The 17,927-nt window shown below is 39.5% G+C and overlaps 1 protein-coding gene across 1 annotated transcript in view; it reads left to right on the top strand.

Annotated features, from left to right (window-relative positions):
- Positions 1–17,927, top strand: part of TMEM135 (transmembrane protein 135) — a gene marked incomplete at its 5' end in the record, with an annotated part of 202,461 nt that overhangs the window by 76,015 nt on the left and 108,519 nt on the right. Inside the window, one exon of the mRNA XM_082492135.1 lies at positions 6,635–6,700. Coding sequence (XP_082348261.1) covers positions 6,635–6,700 — 66 coding nt within the window. The remainder of the gene's footprint in view (positions 1–6,634; positions 6,701–17,927) is intronic.

Below are 17,927 nucleotides of genomic sequence, written 5' to 3'. Positions count from 1 at the left end.
GATTATCACCATCTTGGAAAAAGTTACAAATACCACAACTGCGGGCTCCTGGGTTCAGGTTAAGAGACGTAAATACTAATGCTTTTATTTCATCGTCTTGACAGCGCACGATGCCCGATTATTTTTGTGCTTGGTTCGTTTGCTGAGTGCGCGCTCTGCAGCTGTAAGTTTTACGGCTCTTTTAAGGAGAGGCTGAGATTCCCGAGCTGGTCCGCAGCGAGGGGGTGTTCCTGCCGTGGAGACGGAGCGAAGGCTAAATGCGAAGTCCGTCCCCACGATGTGTGTTATCCTTTGGGTGTTCTGACCATCAGGGTAGTTTTAATTAGGTAGTAGGGTGGAGGTAAAGTAATTCATAAGAGAGTTCATTAACCCTGAAAGGGCAGATTTACTTCAACGGGCAAATGGCGTTCGTTAGTGCAATAGAAATTGCGGTGAACTGATCAAATATTTGTATGTAAATTTGAGCCTGTGTTTGCCGGACAAATCTGCAAATATTCTAAGGAAGAAGCAAGACGTCACTCAAAAAGCACTACCTGTGCTGATAATTTTGTTACTTTTAATACTGGTTTATTGCTGCTGTGTTAGCGATGAGTTTTACAGCCCCCCAAACATCTAGTTAGGGAAGCAACGAACACTTATTATTTGAGAAAGGAAAACCATTTTCGGTTAGTACTTTTGCTGTCTAAGATGTAAAGCCAGGTGTGTGCTCTATCTGCTTTCTACCCTCTAATCTACAAGCTGCTCTTCCCTCCTCCCCCATAAATTAGAGCAGATTTGGACCTTCTCTTGTGCGTCCAGAGCTTCCACGGGAGAGTCCTGCCAGCTGGAAATTGCTGGGGCTTGTGGATATTGTGGGTGCGTGTCCTTCCGTTCCTTATGCGCATCTTTATATGCATTTGCGGGAGGCAGTAAAACGCCATTTGTGTAACAGAATTTTATTATGCTTCAAATAAAGGCGTACAAATGTTGTAGAAGTAACCAGAGGAAAGGGAGATCAAATATTTGGTGCAGTATTTTCTCTGGGTGTTCACATTCTGAAAGCTGAAAATGGAAAAAAAAAATAGCGAAGTTTCAGAAAACGGGTGCAAGGCTATCCGGGCTCTGTAAAATATGCTTTATGGTGGGATTTAAATTGTTTAGTCTTTATAGACTTCACAGTTAAGTTGCTTTTATAGAAGGTACAGGTAAGAAGGGACTTGATCTGCTAATGACTGAATGGACAGAGCTTGTCTCTCTCAAATGTCAACGATGTATTGATCTACTCGTTGTACAAGTAAGGTTCGGACGGTTCAGTAATGAAGGCAGAGACATTCAGACTCCTTTAAAAAAGTAAAAGACAGAGGTGAGTGGAATTTACACCTGTAAAATGGAATGATTTAAATTTTTTTATGATTTTCCAGAAGATGGAGACATATATTTAAATTCTTAAAAGCATCGGTTCAACTTCAGTGTTGTATTTTAACATACTTTAAATATATTTTAAATTCATCAAATATATAGAATGGCAGTCAATTCTATATTGGTATTGTTGTAATTTAGTCATAAGCTGTAGCAAAAAATAAGCTCATCAGTTAAGTTAAATCTGTCATCTGGAGTAAGGTTTAGATGGAGAGGGTTGCCTTACACTTGACATTTTGTGGACAGAAATTAGGAGAAAAAAAAATTATTTCAGAACCTTCTTGTACATTTTCCTGTTGATTATTGCTTCTGGATGTCACCAGATCTCTTTTTTTTTTCTTTTTTTTTTTTTTTTTTTTTTTTTAGCCCTTGTGCTCGTTTTCAAAAGCTATGTGATGGTTGGCTAATAAGGGATGTAACAATAGTTCATTTGCAATACGTAATAAAGTTGAAAAAAGTTATTGATCATTTTGGATAGACAGTCAAGAACCTTTTTTTAAAGGTAATTTGCTTTTCTTGAAGAAACGCTGTCATGGTTTGGGCAAATTTTACAGGTCCGAGGTGTCAGCCAGCTATTGTAGCCAAGATCAGCAAACTTAATAGCAGCGAGAAAAAGTCTTTTGTGGTATTCTGTCCACTTTTATTCGTATAGCAAACTGCACCGCTTTCATTTTAATTAAATCTGTAAATTGCTGTGAATGACTTCCAGAAATCTGTGCCTTTCAGGACATATCTTTAAACGGGTATTTATTTTCTTTTTAAATGCATGTTTAGAAGTAGCTGCCAAAATTTTTCAGGTGATGAAAAAGCATGCATTTCTAAATGAATTCATTCGCACTAGCAATCCCCTCCGCTGCTTGCATTTGGAGTTTTACTTCGGTAAAACAGTAACTATTTTGGTGAAGTATTATAAGACCATTTTCGTGTTGCGAATACCTAGAAAATTCAAAACATCTGGAATCTGAAGTACTGTTTTTCTCACTGTTTTTCCTACAATTTCCATCAATAATGCGCAATTATTTTCCACTTTAGTTCTGGTTCATACAAGTGGTTTCTTTTTTTTTTTTTTTTTTCTTAACCCACTTGCGAGGACTTTGAGCAGAAGCGACTGCTCTCTTGGAGGGGGAACAGTCGGTCATCTTTGTCTGGAGATGCCATTAGAGCGCTCTGGGCGTCGCGGAGGGCTGAGATACACGAGGCTGCCGTTTCACCTCCCGTATAATGTAACGCAGCATACATTCCTTACGACAAGGAACAATTTTGGGATTCAGTGACTATCAGCTTGGCAACACATTTATTTCACGCTGAGATCACTAAAACCATCTGTTGATAATTTGCTTTCTCGTGGACCTCTGGCTCGCATCTCTGAATAGAAGTATCTAAAGTCATTGCCTAAGCCTGTAATGATTCTTATTTAAGGCTTATTCACAGTGAATTGAATGCAAATAAATCTTAAATTTTTACAGCTTCATAAAAAATCTGATTATAATGAAACGTTTAATGCTAACAGAGGCAGAAGCAGTTAAAAATGATCTGAATTCCTAGTCAGCAGTTTTCTTTGGGAGTGCTATTATTATTTCTTAAATGGATAGTCTTGGGTTTTTAATCGGTTATGCTGACACAATGATAAATATTTCCAATAGGTTGAATTTCATAGTCACAATTACACATCCTAACATAAAATACAAGATTATTTTAATGTTTTCAGCATTAAAAATTGATGTAATTTATGCTGTATTTTTAAATTACAAAGCAATAAATGTAATTGCATGCAAAAACTTGGCATTTAGTGGACAAATGTCTTATATAAATATATGCAAGAATTTTAGAAGTTATTTTAAGGATTGAGAAGGGCTGACATTACAACCAGGTAATTAAACTTATTCTAAATGACATGTAACTGGGTGTCTCTGCTCAAGGATACTGTGAATTGTGAACAAAAGGAGCTGTGACAACTGTTCGGTGGGGATAGAAGGGCAGTTTTGACCCGATGCCTAAAAGTTTGCTGAACTTTTCTAGTAGAAATCTACTGCTGTAGAATTAGGTAGCCTGTGTTGAAAGATAGCTTAATTTGTGACAGGGCAGTACTCTGCATGTTTTTATCATATTTATCCAATTAAATAAACAAACTTCCCATTTCGGTGTACTTAATATTCTTTAAATTTAAGGTTGTGATGTTTGTGTGCAATGGATTTAAACTTCATCAATATAAAAACAAGTTGTATGAGAATATTATACAGCATGAATATTGGGTATTATTTTACTTAGAACTGTGCTAGATTTGAAGTTCAAAATCAAGACTATACCAGGCAAGATGTGTTCAATAAACTGGAGTTTTAGTCAAAGTAGATTTGAGATCTTGTAGGGATCCTTTTCCTATCAGCAAGATATTATCACATACAGAAGTTTAGAACATATACGAGGTGTGTGAGCATCTTGTTCTTCTATCATTACTGCTGTGGGATTCTTCATTCATGCAGCTTTTCCCCACCATTCTTTATGGAGCATTAAGTACGATGGAGTTTCTCTTTAACGTTTCAAAAAATAGAGAGTTTTTTTTTTGTAAATTTGTGTTTTAAATTTCTCCACCGCTGTGCTTATTTGTCCATATTCAACCTGTACAGTTTGAATGCCAGCAGGATGCTCCCTGCTTTGGGATTTCAGTGTGGCTTGCCTTGTCATAGCTAGAGAATGCAGAAGAAAGGATCGTCTTCCACTTGACTGGCACGAACCATTTCCACCACTTATGGAGAATTTGGGGAATTGGGCTGTGCTTGTTCAGGAAGTACAGGGAATTTACAGGTCATCTGTAAATTGCATTTTTTCGTGGACTTGTCGCTGAAAACGTTGTTGTGAAATAGTGGAACAGGCTGATCAGAGAGGTGGATGGGTCTCCATCCTTAGAGATGCCGAAAACCTGCCTGAACAAGCCCTGGGCAACCTGCTCCAAGGGGCCCTGAGCAGGACCAGCTGAGCCAGGTGGTCTCTGCCAAATGATTCTATTTGTGTCTGTGCTTGTGGGGCGGAAAGGAAAATGATGGAAATGGAAGACAGTGTGAGAGTTTTTCCAAAACAGAAGCGTTACAGATAAATTCAGATTTTAAGACTGGCCAAACTCACCCAGCCTGATTGCTTTTGTTATTAGTCTGTGTGACGCGATAGTTTTGTGAAGGTGTTAATTTCTAAGTGGTTTCATCTTGTTCTTCTATGTAAGACATTGCTTTATTAGAATCTCAACACGTTGTTTACAGTTCGTTTTCTTTGTAGAAAGGATTCAAACTTGAAATGTTTTCTGCTAATGCCCTTCATCTTACGTTACACCAACAGTAAGCTCGGGTCTGATTACTCCTTTGAAAGATGACCTCCTTTAAACATCCTCTTGGATTTTACATACCTAAAAACCCCACAACGTTTCCTCCAGCCTTGTCATTGTCGGTGCATGAATAGGTGCTCCCCCCCCCCCCCCCCCCGTTTGGGTAGGAAGCTGTGATTGTGGCGCTAATCTTCTTAGTGATACTCAGCACGTGAAGAGTGGTGCCCGTAGGAGGACATCTCTGGGGCTGGATTTGCTGTTGCTGTGATTTTTCCTTCTTTCTGAATGGTTTTGACATCTGGCGTTAAGGATGTGAGTACAAGTGTATTAAGAGAGATCTTTGACTAATAGGTGTGAAAAGAGCCACGCACACCAGCGGTTTTCAAAAGAAACAACAGCAGCTTAGCCGTACTGACAGGATGCTCAATTCGGTCGAAACATCCTTAAAAATGTTGGTGAAAGAAACCAATTTTGGGAAATACAAAGGGTTGTATGAGGTTCACTTCATGTCTCAAAGAAGAAAGGTTTGAGAAGAAGCATCGCGGCCGGGCATTGCCCTGCATCGTCGCGGGTGTAAATGAAGTTACCCAATTTGCAGTCCGACGTTCTGGAGCCCACACATTCAGTTACGGGGGGCGGGGGGGAAACCGTCAGGTGATTAAAAGCTCTTTTATAGTATTCTTTTCTGCAAGCAATTATTTAGAGAAGGGTAAATGCCGCTTAATCTGTATCTAGGAACACTAAGGAGTTAATCTCAAGAGATGTCTTTGATATTACGTTTGTTGAGATACAACTGCCCTGAGGCCGTGTGGCCCGAGCCCCGCAAGCCTTGCAGTCATGTAACATCCAGCCCCTTAGTTTTTAAATCACTATTTAGAAAGACAGTCAGCTACTGCAACTACATTTATTTATAAACTTTCTAAACATTTTTTTTTCAAGCGGCCCGCTAATTACTTTTTAGCACAGATCCTTAAATGTTAGAATATTTTTTTTTTTTATTAGAACCAGATACTAAAAACATGTTTCGTTGCAGCTGAAATTGAAACCGGCTTCGCTACTCGCTATGGGAACAAGTCTTTAAAACAAATCTGTTGTGTACACGGTTGTGCCAATCCATGTTTTTATGTAACCAGGGATTTTTTTTCATGCCTTTTTGCAACCGGATTGCAGAAAGAAACGTGATACAGGACCTATGCTTTTCATGTATTATAGCCTGAATTAAGAGTCAGTAATCTGTGTTTATGTCAGAAGTACGTGTTAATTGTCCCACTGGATTAAAGAAAGAATGGGACAACGAACACAGAAAGGTATGCAACCCAACTAAAGATTAACCTAATTAAAGATTTCCCCAAAGTTCTGTTCCCTGTCATTTGCAGGTGAGAATGTTGTGGTTTGTAATGCCGCGGTTCTTAAGAGTTAGGAGGGGCTCGGGTGCTTTTATGAAAAGAGTTGCGTCATACCCTTGGTTTTGATACTTGTTCATTAATTTAAGTGTGTAGTATTAAACAGCAATCTTGAAAATTAATTAGTTTCCTGAATTATAAAATACCATCCAGCTATTTTTCCCCTTAGCGACCCACTTTTAGCTGCCAGCCTGTGGAAGCCCACGGTCCGGGGCTGAGCATCCCTGAGCTGAATGAGGCATCTCCTGTCGCTGCCGCCGTGGGGCGGGAGGTACCGCCCACTGCTCAGGTGGGCACTTGTGCTGACCCCAAACTCTCCATAGCGCTCTCACCTTGCAGTAATCCTTCCCCTAACCCGTGCAGACTCTTCTAGACAGCTTACTGAAGTGACTCAGTTGTAAGATGGGTGCTAAAAATAGTCGACATTTTACAAAAATGTTATAAAAATGTAAACAAACCTTCATGAGCTGGGTCGTCTGGTTTTTAAATAACTAATTTGTCTGTGTGTTTCTTGATGCAGGCCACAGAAACGTTGTTCCGAATGGCAGTAGCAAGAGGAGCTATTACACCTTTAAGACACGGAGAAGTAAGGCAAAATATATCTTTCTGATTTTTTTTTTTTGTTTTTTTTTTTTTGCACATATGGTAGAATGTTTTATTAATGTAATGCTTTATAAATTCCTGGGAGACATATTGTCTTCAGGTAAGTGAGGAGGGCTGAACTATATATAACTTGCGTACCTACATTATAGATTTTTTTTTAAAGGAGAACAAGAATTGAAATCCTGCCCAGTGGGAGATTAAGTATTTTTCAAAAAACACTCTATTTTTCTCTTTGCCTGAATCGTAATTTAGCCTTATAATAGAAGCGAGTCACAAGAATGTCCTTTTGGCCAGGTAATTTGTCACTTGATCTTGTCGATAAAAAAATATGGCAACTAGAGAAATTCAAAGGAGATCGATCTTTGTTATTGGGTAGCTGTGGAGAGGTTACTTCATTACCATTGTATGTTCCTTTCAAGAAATAGTAACTTCAGGTGGTATATGAAGTATTAATATTTTAATTATTCTAAGGAGGATAAATGTATTTGAATATTGTGTTACTCATACATGCTTCTGTTGATGGTGAACATTTCTTTCCGTCTTTGTGTGGCTTTATGTCAGGTAAACATTGTTCTGCACATTGCTGATTAAATGTCTCCAATATTAAGTGGTGGAATTTATGCTTAGATTGAATTTCATTTAAAAAAAAACCACAAACAAGCAACAGTTGGTCATGACAGTGAGAACTGATCTGGGCATTGCCACAGCTGGATGCTACAGTATGTAGGGGTTTAAATGTAGAAACCTCAGTGTTTTTTCATGGAAATCTGATTTTGATCAAATTCGTTGGTAACTTTGTGAAAAATTCATACAGTAGACACAACATTCGATCTGGAATCGAGACCAAGACTTACCCTGGAATCTCAGCTGTGCTGTAAAACGTTCCGTATGCTGATGAAATGGCCTCAATTTCCCTTTTGAAATAAAGTAATAATTTTTTCATCAGTATCTGAAGATGCACCTGAGATTTCTTCTCCTGCCATTGCTGTAGTTTTGGCTTTTCTGAATATGGATCCTTTATACTTTTTATGTACTGGTCTTCAGTCTTTTCTGCAGAAGAGTGTAATGCGATTTCCAGAAGTCTTAGTTATGGACTATGTGCAACCCTTCCAAATTCTCTCTGTTCAGGTTTTTGTCAGTGAGGGGTACTCAACTGACTGTGTTTCAATGACCACGTTGCCCAGAGAGTTTGTGGCATCTCCATCCTTGTAGTTACCCAGTGAATGGTGTGAATTATGAAAAAATCAAATGATATATATATTTTTTTTAAGTGTAACTAACTATCCCGTGCAATGCAAAGAACTGGGACGATTGCAGACATAATGATCTCTGTTGTGATTAATATCAGTAATTCTTTATCTGATACACATCTTATGTTGAGCCAGTTCCGCTCGCTGATGTGGGAGAAAAAGTTTGAATTTTTTTCCTTCAGATATTCCCTCTGATCTTTTATCAATTAAACCGCCTCAAGGGCTAGAGGGAACCAGATGAGAAGCAGCAAGATAAGCGGTGAGAGGACGTAGCCGTGGTTCCAAGAGAGGAACTGGGTGAAAGTGCATTTCTTTGATGATGGTGAACTTTACGTTGGTGTACTGTGTCCTGTGACACTCTTTCCGAGGTATTCCTTGGGCTTCAGTGGAAATGTGGTTAATGCTAAGCGAGATAATTTATAGATAAAACACGTAAAAATTGTCCAGAGTTGGCTTTTTGTGTAAGGAGGCAGCAGGAGAAATAAAAATACCTTTTTTCTCTTACATTTTTAGCAGGCTATATGCAGGGGGAAGAAATGTTTTCACTCAAGGAAGATCTTTTCATTAAATTCCATTGTGGAATTATAATTTATTTAGTCTGAAAATGAGGAATGACCTTAATCAAATGAAATTAATTTTTCCAGAAGAAACATAATTATCAAGAGTCATATTAAAATTGTTTTTAGCTCTTCCAAGAAATTGCTAAATGTTTGCACAGTGTGTAAGTAGAAAGGGAGCCAGAAAAAAAATTGAATATGAACTAAAGGTGACTGTATTCTGTTTGAGAAGTGCGAACTTGGCAGTGAAAATCAAAGCAGAGCAACTTGTTTATTAGAAATTCCAAACTACGGAGGCAGGATTCCAAATGTGCAAAAGTGCTGTTCAGCTTTCAGAGCGTTACTTAAAAATGTAACCGCAATTAACATTTAAGAGGGGGTAAAACTGTTCGATACTAGAAGGTAAAAATTATGTAAATACTTTGTTTTAAATTCATAAATTAAAAAAATGACAATATTCTGTCTGCACTGCTGAACAGATTTAATGCGCAAACACTTATTCTATACGGGCGAAATGGGGTGCATGAAAAACTATCCATTATAATCCAGCTGTCATCACAGCTTATGTACAGGATTTATAATTTATAATTATAAGACTAAGATCTATGGGAAATCCCTTTTCTTCTTCTTCTAACCTCTCCCCATTCATTGGAACTCATCAAGCCTTTATGCATATAGAATTTTTAATTTTTTCTTTCTTATTCTTGAAGAAATTGAAAAATGAAGTTGTACTATTTTTTTGACTTTTGCATGTCATTTGTAAACTTACCGTTGAGAGTTTAGAAAAGCGTGCTGCCAAAAGTAGCGATCAAATTTGGGTACGTAGTGCTAATTATTATTTAACTGTGGGATATAGATCATAAAGGTTCCTGAAGAATCTTCTCAGAAGTTCTCTTGCTCTTGGTTGGATTGAAGTGTAGTAGCATCCATAGTTGGGAATCAAACCCAGAAGCATAGTTCATTTTCAGGATAAAATATTTTGGTTTTCATGTTAATTAGTTATTTCTGTCACTTGCTTTGTTTTGGGGGCAGAGAGTGAGGCAGAGTCCTGTAGAGTTTATTTGTTTCTGTTAGCACTTGTAGCTAGTTCCCAAATGATCCCAAAGTTGAATGAGCAGATGTGATCGCGCCAAATCTGTGGTTGCACTTGCGTACAGAAGTCTTAGGGTGCGTTTCATTAATGTCGCAAGGTTTGGAGTCGGTGATGGGCATAGCTGAGAGCTGTGCCTTCAGGGTGCCTGGACCTGACACAGCCTAGAGAGCTTCTCCAGCTGTTTCTTCTGCTTCTGGTCTTCATGCAGCAGGCTAAGATCTGCTGCCATCTGTTCTTCACGCCGTCCAGCCTCTTCCAGACAGAGCTGCCGTCTTCGTGGGCACTGGCTGATGTGGCAGCAGTGATGGAGGTGAGGAAACAAGAGCAACTACAGCGTGCCTGCTGAAGAGGGCGAGAAGGGCGATAGGAGGAGGGTGGTAGCGCTTCAGAGCTGACTGTTCCTGCTTTCCAGTTCTGCATCTGATTGCGGCCTTCCAGTACCTAACGGGGGCCTACAGGAGAGCTGGGGAAGGACTTTTTACTCGGGCATGTAGTGATAGGATGAGGGGGAATGGCTTTAAACTGGAAGAGGGCAGGTTCAGACTGAACATTCGGAAGAAGTTTTTCACTGTGAGGGTGGTGAGGCACTGGCACAGGTTGCCCAGAGAGGTTGTTGAGGCCCCATCCCTGGAGGTGTTCAAGGCCAGGCTGGAGGTGGCCTTGGGCAACCTGGTCTGGTGGGTGGTGTCCCTGCCCGTGGCAGGGGGGTTGGGACTAGATGATCTTTAAGATCCCTTCCAACCTAAACCAGTCTATGATTCTATGATTCTCTGATCTCCTGGAGCTTCTGCTAGTTGTGTGCTCAGCCGCCGGGGGGACTGCCAGGACGAGTAAGGGTCAGCAGCAGTGGCTATGAGAAGTTACATGGTAGGAGGATGGAATACATTCGACACAGGCTAAGATGAAGTTCGATGACTATCCAGAGAGAGAAAACTTCCCTAATTTCAATTGGAAGTGACCAATTTTATTCACATTGAGTAAGCGATCTACTAAAACCGGTGGCTTGCATGAGCTTTGTACATCATAGAATCATAGAATCATAGAATCAGTGAGGTTGGAAGGGGCCTTTAAGATCATCAAGTCCAACCATTAACCTACCCTGATAAAAACACCACCACTTCTAAACCACGTCCCTAAGCACCTCATCTACCCTTTTCTTAAACACCTCCAGGGATGGTGAATCCACCACCTCTCTGGGCAGCTTATTCCAATGTTTAATAACCCTTTCAGTGAAAAAATGCTTCCTAATATCCAATCTAAACCTGCCCTGACATAACTTGAACCCATTTCCTCTTGTCCTATCACTTGTCGCCAGGGAGAAGAGGTCAGCTCCCATCTCTCTATAACCTCCTTTCAGGTAGTTGTAGAGGGTGATAAGGTCTCCCCTCAGCCTCCTCTTCTCCAGGCTAAACAACCCCAGATCCCTCAGTCGTTCCTCATAAGGTTTGTCCTCCAGACCCTTCACCAGCTTTGTAGCCCTTCTCTGGACACGCTCCAACACCTCAATGTCCTTCTTGTAGTGAGGGGCCCAAAACTGAACACAGTACTCGAGGTGAGGCCTCACCAGTGCATGTGGGGGTACTGAACAAGAAGGAGGGATCTGATTAGGACAGTTAGCTTGCAGGACTGATGTTCTCAGTCCCTGGAGAGGAGGGAAACAAATGCACCCAGCCCATCCAGAGAAGGAGCAGGAGGATAAATAGAGAGGTTGGAACCTTAATGGAAAAAATACCGCGAACTAAGTAGGCCGACATGGACCGCAGAGATATAATGGCAGAGGCATGATTCCCAGAGAGCTGGAACTCACATCAGCCACGAGTGAGCTCTGTGGATGTTAGCTCATTTCTTGTAACGTTTTTATGAATTTGTAAACTGTCTTAATCTCTTTTCACCTGAAAAATGCTGGGACTTCTGAGTGGAAGAATTCAGGCACCTGTCTTTAGAGCTCATTAAGTCTATCAGGGAAAAAGCCCGTTGCTGCCTCAGAACTGCGCAGGGTCAGGCCCCACGGATTGTGCTCTTCTGGCTGAAGTTGGGTGTTATGAAGGGTGTTATGGAACTTTCAAAAGCTTCGTGTAGTGTCTTGTGATGGCAAAGACAGGAAAAAATTAATTTTGCAGAAGAGAAAGGCTTGCGTAGGAGAGTGAGAGCAAAATAAGAGCTTAGGCTGCATGACAGGCTCCATTTTATAATGCCTGCAACAGCTGAGATGTTTTGAAGAGGTTTCAAAGAAAGGTACGGAGTCTTCCGTTTGTGGCATTGCAATAGAATGCCATTCATTTAGGATATTTGGTGGGTTTTTCCCCCCAGTTATACAAAAGCCTTTGCTCCTGAAACGCTGTCTATAGCTACCCATAGCCGTCCAGGCTCTGGTGAAGACAACGCTATAAGAAAGAGGCAGAGGCTGAACGGTGTGTCGGGTCTCCTCCTCAGCCTATGCGGTTCATTTCCAGGCGAGTTAATGACCAACCTCCCGCTAGAATTTATGTCAGTTTGCGGGCGCTGACTCCCAGTTCCTTTGAGAGCGACCAGTTGTATTTTCCTTATGGAAGAACGGGCAAAGTTCAACGAATGCCCACCCGTGTACGCGTCTTCTCTCTCGGAGATGCGGCAGCGCGGCAGCCTACAGGGCGCTCTCAAACCAGTGCCCTCAGAGATAATGAGGCGGGAACATTCTTAGCTGTAACAATACCCTTGTCAACCAAATTTGAAGTATAAACAGATAGAAAAATATAAGTAATTATTGTACTTTCCAGCCTAAAATGGCTTATGGCCTCACGGTGTAATGCGTGTAACGATATCCATTGCTATGGCAGTAGATACCCGTGCTTGAAAGTGCACTTTGTTGTAAGAAGACACATCTTTGCTTTTGTTTAAAGCTACGGTTAATAGATTTCAAAATTAAGTTTTCATTCTGTGTGTTTTCTGTGAGGTAAATAATGTGAAGTGCAAAGCTTTATGAATTTAGCCCGGATATCTGCAAAATGTAACTTCTGTGGATTTTGTATTCATAGTAAATACCGATGTTACACATGTGATTAAAGTTTTAGGTAAAAGTTAAACAAGGGGATCAGTAAGGCTCTTTAAAATGCAATTTATTTTATATTTTTACAAGCAAACGCATAAAAACAGAAACAGCAGTGTATGAAATCCTTCTTCATGCAGCAGCTCTGTTAGTTCTGCAGACTTTATCCTCTGCTGTCGTGTGTGCAGTTGTGGCAGACGCAAGAGGACATGGTCCGAGTGCCACCTGTGTGACTTGGGTTCCAGCACTGGAACAAGCACTGGAACAACTCTCGAGAGAACATCAGTTGGTTTTGCTCTGAAAGCTTAGTAACAGCTTAGTAACAGCAACGCCATTGTTTTCAAGTGAGCAATTCTTATGTTTTGGGGATAAAATGCTTGTTTTGATAATTCTTGCTCAACAGAGTATTCTTTCTTTAGAAATCAAAACCACAGGCTACTTTGTTGTACGGGGGGAGGTATATATATTTTAGAATAATGCTGTTAAAGTAAATAATAAATTTTCAGATGTTATTAAAAGCATTCGTTTGCTGCATTTGTGGGTTGCACTAAATGATAAATAGATCACAAAATTCAGTAGTCACTGAAGTTACATTTCTAAAACAATTTTGTCTCTTTAAGCTCTATGTATGCATATAACTATGCATGCATATATATATCCGTAGGGTCTTTTTAACTGTGAAATTTTATCTTGTATTGATTTTAAGAAAGAATTTCAAGCTAGGAAAGGAGGGGACAATGTTAAAGTGACGCTACTGCTAGCTCAAAGTTCCTTGCCCTGTTTCTTCTTCCCATCCACCGTCTCACAGCAGAGCGCAGCGTAGCGTCCTGGAAACTCAGATGTGGAATTAAGTCATGTAGACAAAAACCTTTTTTTGATTAATAGCAATAACGGTAATAATTTTTTTTCATGAGAAGGGACGTTCTAATTTTACTTGCTGTTGGAGCAATTCAAAAGAGATCTTAGGACACCTGAGTCGTATTTAGTTGTGTACTATAAATATGCCATGGAACAGAGTATTCATTTAAATGATGATCCCTTTTCCATATAAAGGGCTTTATTCTAGAAATTACCAAATTCTACATTTGATTTTTTTTAGTTTTGGGGTCTGTCACAATTATATTTCTGCTTGTAGTTTTGGCCGGCTTCATTTGTAATACATGAAAGGCAGGAAGACTTCATAAACAATAACATCGTAGGTTCTGAAGAAATACCACGAATCGCTTGTGATTAATTTTCATTTAAATAAAATTGCTGTGGGCACGCTGTTTCTTGTGATTTCAGCTCGGGGGCACAGCAAGCCTAATCGCTTACAGGCGCATTAGAAACCGAATGGCGATGGGATAACGGACATCTGATCCCCTTCGCCCTCGTGCCTTCCTACCACAAAGATGTCTTTATTACCCGGGGTTCAAAAGTGCTGCTCTCACAGACTACCCCAACATCTCTGGTTTCCACGCTTTTTTCTTCAATACTTTGTTACTGTCATGTTAATATGTGAGGAAAGATGTTTTCTCAGATTTACATAAATCGTACAGCAGTAGAGACACTGTAGTTATGGTCCTGGAGGCTCTCTGCTTTCCGAGCCTTCGGTCTTTAGCCAGGGACACGTTTAAAAAGCAGCGCCGGTGGTCAAAATGAGCCGTGTTTGTTCTCACTGAAATGGTAATGCTTCCTACCAAACCCCGTTTGACAGTCCAGGAGAAATCTGCTTTGGTACAACGAAACTTAAATTTTTGTAAGGCCATGTCACAACATTCATGGGCTTTCTCTGCCTTCGAAGCAGGATCGTCAGTCCCCTGGATCTTATCCCGTGGGGTTTTTTCCCTCCTGGTTAAGGGTTGCTAGTACACAGGAAAATGTGGATTTTTTTTAATTTAGTAAGTTGTAAAACAGCGTCAATTTAATTTAACCGAACCATATTTTCTGAATATGTAGTGTAAGATCCGAAGTGCCAGTCGGTTTCGGTATTGATTTCTCTTATCGTTACCCTCTTATTTTTGAAAGGTATTTGCAAGACTAAAATGAAGGAGTTGTCTGAGTCCCTTTTCCTCTAAAGGGAGGTCTCTGTCCCCAAGAGAATAATCGGTACTTTTGATTTTTAGCTTTTGCGAAAGAAATGCAGTTTCAAAAAAAGAAAAAAGTATCTTAGATCAGTGTTCTGAAACATCAAATAACCCCCCCTTTAAATTAGTGGCATACATCGTTGCAGCTTTCTGTTTAGTGAAGTCTTTTTTGGAAGTAGTATTGAGCCTGTGTTTTACAAATTCTTGTAAAGGAGCAGCAAATGGCTAAAATGTACCCATAAGAATAGAACTGTTTTATAGTCTACCTACTCAAGGTTGGGGTTTGGGATACGTCTCAGAAGTATTTAAAAATAGTGCCGGTATCTGGAAAGTCCTTCTGGCAGGTCACAATGGGGAACAGTTCAAAGGTAATTTCATTGCTGAAGACTGGCATACCTTATCTATACTATCTGGAAGTAAGGCAAAAGTAAATAATTCTTCTGATTAAATGCGGTGAAAACTGAAGCTTGATTAGAGAGAGAGAGAGAGAGAGAGAGAGAGAGAGAGAATGCCATTGATCCCTGGGGAGGAAAACCACCAGATTACCTTTGAGGTGTTCCGGTGTACGGTGTTCGAGTGATGTTTTTGCCATGTATTCGGTTGTGTGAAGCTTGCCCTGGATTATCCTTTTTACCTGGTTTATAGGATTTTAATTCATTTTTAATCCTAAAGAGGAAAGTGAATTTGACTCAAAACCTGAGTTGAATACGAAGAACGTTTCTGCTCTTTTAAGACGCAATTTGCCTGAGGGTATTTAGTTTCTTACTAAAAATCATGAGCTGTGGAAAAAATACTGACCTACTCCAAATAATTTTAAAGTGGAGTAGTGGGATTCATAGGTTAGGGAATGTGGAAAATGAATACACCATAGAAATCGTGTATGGTGTAAATTTAAGGTAGAAATATATGAAAATAGGAGGGTGGCTGCATGTTCCAGAATAACCACTGAAGAAAGATAACACATGTTTGGAAACTTAGAGAACTTGTAATTTCTTTTCTGTTTTGAAAGTTAACTAGGTGATTCATGCTTTGTATTTTTGTTTTAAATGTATGGGAAGTATAGTCTGTCTGTTTTTCATAGAGCGGAACAATGGGATTTAGTACTTCAGCGTTTGACATGGCATACTATGTGTTATTTTTATAATAAAGTAGTGTTGTTTTTTTTTTTTTAATGCAGGCCGATGGTATATATTTATCTTAGCATAATCATAACTGTGAAGTGAAACACAGGGCGAAAAAGTAAATTGAATTATGCTTAAAAGTATTTGCTAGGTATTTTCCACCAAGAAGTTTTTGACAAAGAGTAAAGTAAGGAGGGAATTACCTATTTTAAAGACTTATTTTCTTTGTAATACCTTGCCTGTATATTCCAGATTTCTTAGTCTTTTTCATGAGCAAAACAGTGAGTGCATGGCAAATGCAGACAATGTAAGATTACGGCAACAAAACTACATGTGAGGAAGTATATTTACTTCCCAATCTAGTTTTTGGTTTAACATGACTTTGGGTGGTCCAAAACTATGGTACTGGGAAGTATATGGATTGTTTTCTTAAGATAGTTGTTCTTCTTAATTTATTTCTTGTTAAAAAATGTACTTAGGGATTGTAATTTCAAATATAAACATTTCTTTTCTGTAACCGGACAGCATTTGTTTAATAACTATTCAAATTGTAGTCTCTATGTTATGGCCTTGGAATGAAACTGTTGTCTTTCTTTATACTTAAAACTTGCCCCCAAAGACGGGGTCTGGCCACGCCGTTGTTCTGCCAGAGCAAAGTTAATCTGTAGGGAGAATTTTACTTCTATGCGTGAGGAAAGGCAGAGTAGGTGTTCCTGGAGGTTGGTACCTGGGTAGTGCTTCTTTCTCACTTTGATGCTGTTGATGCTAATGTTATGTTACTGCATTCATATAGTTGAAAAAACAGGCAACTATAAAGAGCTATTTGAACTGATAAAGCTAAGAATCCGGTCACGTTCCTGTATGCGTTTAAGAATGCTAAGTACATGCCAAAGATGTAATTAAAGCATACGCTCAGCTGATCTTCGGTTTCCGTGCAAATTGTTTGAATCAAGTTGGAATAATAGACTCACCAATGTATGAATGCGTTGTCATTTCCTCTAACGCTTTACAACAGAAATATATGCATGTCAGTTAACTCATTGCTTATACTCTATGTAGAGGCACTTTGAAGAAAGGATATTTTAACTTTAGTGTAAACATTATTTACAGTCAATGATTCCCAATGAATGAAATTTAATATTCCTTTAGGGAAACAATGCAAACGTAAAAAATCGCGTTACAGGGATTGTCAGTGTTTCCGGCTCGCTCTTTAGAATTATCATTGAATTCAATTATTTAAATAACGTCCTCTCATTTCTGTGGCAGATGTAGGAGTGGCTCATGACTATTCTTGAAAGCCCAATTAATGGGACAAATCAGTTTGACGAAACAAATACCAAGATAGATTGCAATCACCGAGGAGTTGAGATCAATTTTGGACTTTGCATCATAGGCTTTTTCCTCTGGTCAAGTGACTGGGGATGAAAGGAACTCACTGTACTTCTTCTTGTCCAGTCATTTTTAATGTTCTCATTCATTCTGCTCTTCCGATTCGAGTTATTTTATGCTCCTATGTTAGACTTGTTATCCTATCTTTGATCACGTGCAAACAACAAAAAAGCATAAACAAAAATAGTAGTCGTCTTTAATAACTTGTAATTGTCCTGTGTATAGACAGGTTGCATAAACCTAAATGCAATTAGAAATGCATTATTTGGGTTTCTAAAATGAGGATGAATGTGCTACAGGCAGCGAGAAAGCTCTTTCTGTTTCCTTTTTGATGTTCAAAGTTTGAAAATTATACAAATAATAGTTTATATTTCCTTATTAATGTGTAGTTTTAGATTGTTGGTGGTGAACTGATAAGAAGTGAAAAAAATGAAAAGAAAGAAAGGGAGAGATACGAACAGAATGAATGAAATAAGTAGTAATAACTAATATTTTTCCCGTGAGATCCCTGTAGTCAAGCAGTTGAAGTGTGGGCTGGATGAGCAGTGAGGTGGGTTGAAAACTGGTGGAACAGCCGGGCCCAAAAGGTAGTGATCAGTGGCACGGTTTGCTGGAAGCCAGTAACTAGCAGTGTACCCCCGGGCAACACTGGGTCCGGTCCCGTTCAACATCTTCATTAATGATCTGGATGAGGGGACAGAGTTGTACC

This window comes from Vanellus vanellus (assembly GCF_965231255.1).
Source record: "Vanellus vanellus genome assembly, chromosome: 1".
In the NCBI taxonomy this organism is placed as follows: domain Eukaryota; kingdom Metazoa; phylum Chordata; class Aves; order Charadriiformes; family Charadriidae; genus Vanellus; species Vanellus vanellus.
The sequence above is the reverse complement of the archived record's forward strand: the minus strand, read 5'-3'. Positions and strand labels throughout refer to the sequence as shown.